Here is a 3,266-nt window from a genome sequence, read left to right on the forward strand (position 1 = left end):
GATTCCCACATGGGCCAGTGAGCTGCCCCAGAGCTGAGAAGCTGCTGAGCTGCCAACAGGTAGCAGGATGGCTCAGCTGGTGAGAGCACATGCTCCTAATAACAAGGCAGCCGGTTTGACTCCCACATGGGATGGTGGGCTATGCCCACCTACAACTAAGATTGAACACTGCACCTTGAGCTGAGCTGCCGGGAGCCGCCTACAGGTGGGTAGCTGGACTTGGAGCTGAGCTGGCTGTGCCCTCCACAACTAAGATTGAAGGACAACAACTTGGCTGTTCCCAATTCCCAATTCCCAAACACTGTTCCTCTTCCCCAATTCCTCCCCCCACCCCCAACAAAGGACAACATTGGTATTTTCTTTAGAAATGCAAAACACATTTTAAGGAAAAACACAGTGAAACGACTCCAGGTGTGCATTTCCCCTATTCTGTGGGGGACTGGGGTTTTATTGTTTGGGGTCGGTAAGGTGGCAGAGGGAAGGGAAGGAAAGCAATCAGTTACTGTGCACTCCAGGGTAGGTGAGAATATCTAATGCACCCACTCCCGCTAACCCAGCAAGCGGAGAAATTTAAGACATGCTTCTCCGCCCCGCCCGGCGCGACCCGCACCCCCCACCCCGCCAAGCAACGCCTTCCGCCTGCTTCCCAGGGCAGGATCCCCAACACCAGACTCCTACCTTGCGCGGGTCCGGAAGCAAAGAGCCCACTCGAGGTCGAGTCGCGAGCCACGCAAACCCTGGTCTCCGCCCGAAGCCCGGGATCGCGAGACGCCACTCCCGGAGCCAAATTCAAACTGCCCGCCGGGACCCGGGGCCGCGCAGGCGCACTTAGGCGCTCTCGGAACGCTGGCTGAGACCGCAATCGGTGCCGCGTCATCCGGGGCCACAGCTGGGCGGGCCCGGGGGCACGACTGGGGCGGGGAAAAGGCGAGGCTTGGTCGGCTTTGTTGCAAGAAAGCTGCGAGGTCCGGCGCTCTTCCTACGCCATGCCGTCACGGGTCAAGTCAGTCGCCCAATCCTGATCGTCGCCCAGCCAGGAGTCAAATGCTCCGGGGATCAAATGGCGAGCTACAACGGTAGGTCTCCAAATCAGAATCACCAGGGGCTGCTTTCACAAATTCCAGTGCCTAGGCCGTACCCCAAATCAATGATATCAGGTACTCTTGAAGTGGGGCCCATGATATTTTTTAAAACACCTCAGGTAATTCCAAAAAAGCAGCCACTTCTGTGAGCTAAAAGACCTGTTTCCGTGGAACGTACAGCCCTCTGTAAGGGCAAATACAAATGTACGGTAAGAAAAAGTTTAATTCTCCCTGTTGAACAAAAGGGTAAAGTATCCCAGAGCCGGTGTGGCAGCTCCACAGTCATCAAGTATGCAGGTTCCTTTCATCTTTTGGTGCCTCATTTCAAAGCATCATGCATAATGGCCTTCAGGTTGCCTGCGTGCAAGATGATCCTGCCAATTGCTTCCGCAGGTGTTTGTCCCAGGCGGCAGAAAGAGGACGAGGCAAGGGTAATAGGCTCACCTATCAGCTGAACCAGCATCTTTAGAGTTTTCCTGGAAGCCACACCCAATGGCTTCTATGTCTGCTTTCATTGGTCACTCACATTTACAAGGGAAACTGAAAAAAAAAAAAAAGATCATTAAAAATTAGTTAACCTGGACAGTTAGCATTGCATCCTCAACAATATAGGGGTTCAGTTTGTAAGGGAAAATGAGAGCATGGATTCTGGGTAGGCAATAGCAGCCTTGGACATTTCTACTTATTACTTAAAAAAATCTTTTATTGAAGTAAAACACATAAAGTTAGAAAGAATAGTATAATGAACCCCATGCCCAACCCATTACCCAGTTTCAACCATTATTAACTTATTGCAAATCTTGCTTCATCTGTACCTTCTACTGGAATATTTTGAAGCAAATCTTAAGCACAGCATCTTTTCATCTATAAATATTTCCATACTTATCTCCTAAACATAGAAACTCTTTAAAATATACCATATTAGTATTATTAGGGGTAACTATTTTAAGTTATTCCCGAGTAACAAATATCCGGTCAATGTTCAATTTCCCCTGAAAAAATGTTTCTTTTAAAAACAGCTGGTTTAGGGCCGGCTGAGTGGCTCAGTTGGTTAAGAGCTCGCTCAAGAGTTTGAGCTCTGAGCAACAGCGGTTCGAGTCCCGGCCCGAGCTGAGCAGCTGNACTCGATCAATGCCTTTATTTTGTCATCATCAACCTCGGTGGGCCTCCCTGACCGAGGAACATCATTGAGATCAAAGTCACCAGCATGGAATTTTGTGAACCATCATTGGCACTGACGTTCTTGTAGAACATTGCCACCGTAAACTTTATGCAACTTTTCACATGCTTGACACGCGTCCGTCCCTTTATGGAAGCAAAATAGTAAAATATGGCAAAAATGCAGTTTGGTCTTCCATCTTCAACTTGTTGTAAAATCTCCAAAACTCAACCAAATCGCTCAATTGTTTTTTAGAATGCAGCTAGAACGGTCAACTGTCAAATGACATAGAAATAACATAGATGTGAATGACTCTAGTACTTCCAGAAATGAACTAGTGCCATCTGTTGCAAACATGCGTCATGGCTTTTCCAAAGACCCGATAGTATAGAAGAGAAGGGAGAGGTTAAGTACAAAGTGTCTCCTGAGTCTTTTGTTGCTGGCAAGTTCCTTCACTATAATAAAACACCTAGAAATACTAGATAAAATAAACAAACACCCTTCTACAAACAAGCACAGCTGAGCTTTCATGAGAATGAGGTAAATTCCCAAGGGCTCCAACCTGAAGAAAGAACCACAGACCGGGCACTATGTGTAAGGTGATACTGCAGCAGTCCTAATCTGGGGGTGGGGGGTTTGGAGGGAAACTGAGAGAGGTTGTCAGTCTCAACAATCTAATTTATTTGGTTTTAATGGAGATCAGAGCCAAGGTTTTGGGACTTCAAAGCACAGGGTGTTGGAAGTGAGAATCCCATATGAAGCCAGGACCGCTGTTCATGGGATATATGTCCAGTTGAAGTATAAACCTGAAAATTCTAATCACTGGCCAGGGAGATATAAGCTTATGTTTTGGACTGGCCCTCAGGTATGTGTGGGAGGTGGGAGAGAGTTCTACTTCAGAATTTGTAATAGAGGTTTGGGATTCATATTTACACTATCCACACCATTAACGATCCCTAAGTGCAGAAAGTAACATAAAATGTCACAGGGGGTGATACCCCGGGGGTGTCTGACAGAAACAAACA

At 47.4% G+C, this 3,266-nt stretch overlaps 1 protein-coding gene across 1 annotated transcript in view; it reads left to right on the forward strand.

The window, feature by feature from the left end:
- Positions 1-9: 9 nt before the first annotated feature.
- LOC109373576 (serine/arginine repetitive matrix protein 1-like) overlaps positions 10-3,266 on the forward strand; it is an 18,872-nt gene continuing 15,615 nt past the window's right edge. The window contains exons 1-2 of the mRNA XM_019627536.1: positions 10-17; positions 558-1,076. Coding sequence (XP_019483081.1) covers positions 10-17; positions 558-1,076 — 527 coding nt within the window. The remainder of the gene's footprint in view (positions 18-557; positions 1,077-3,266) is intronic.

The sequence above is a fragment of the Hipposideros armiger genome, unplaced genomic scaffold, assembly GCF_001890085.2.
Source record: "Hipposideros armiger isolate ML-2016 unplaced genomic scaffold, ASM189008v1 scaffold_736, whole genome shotgun sequence".
Classification (NCBI taxonomy): domain Eukaryota; kingdom Metazoa; phylum Chordata; class Mammalia; order Chiroptera; family Hipposideridae; genus Hipposideros; species Hipposideros armiger.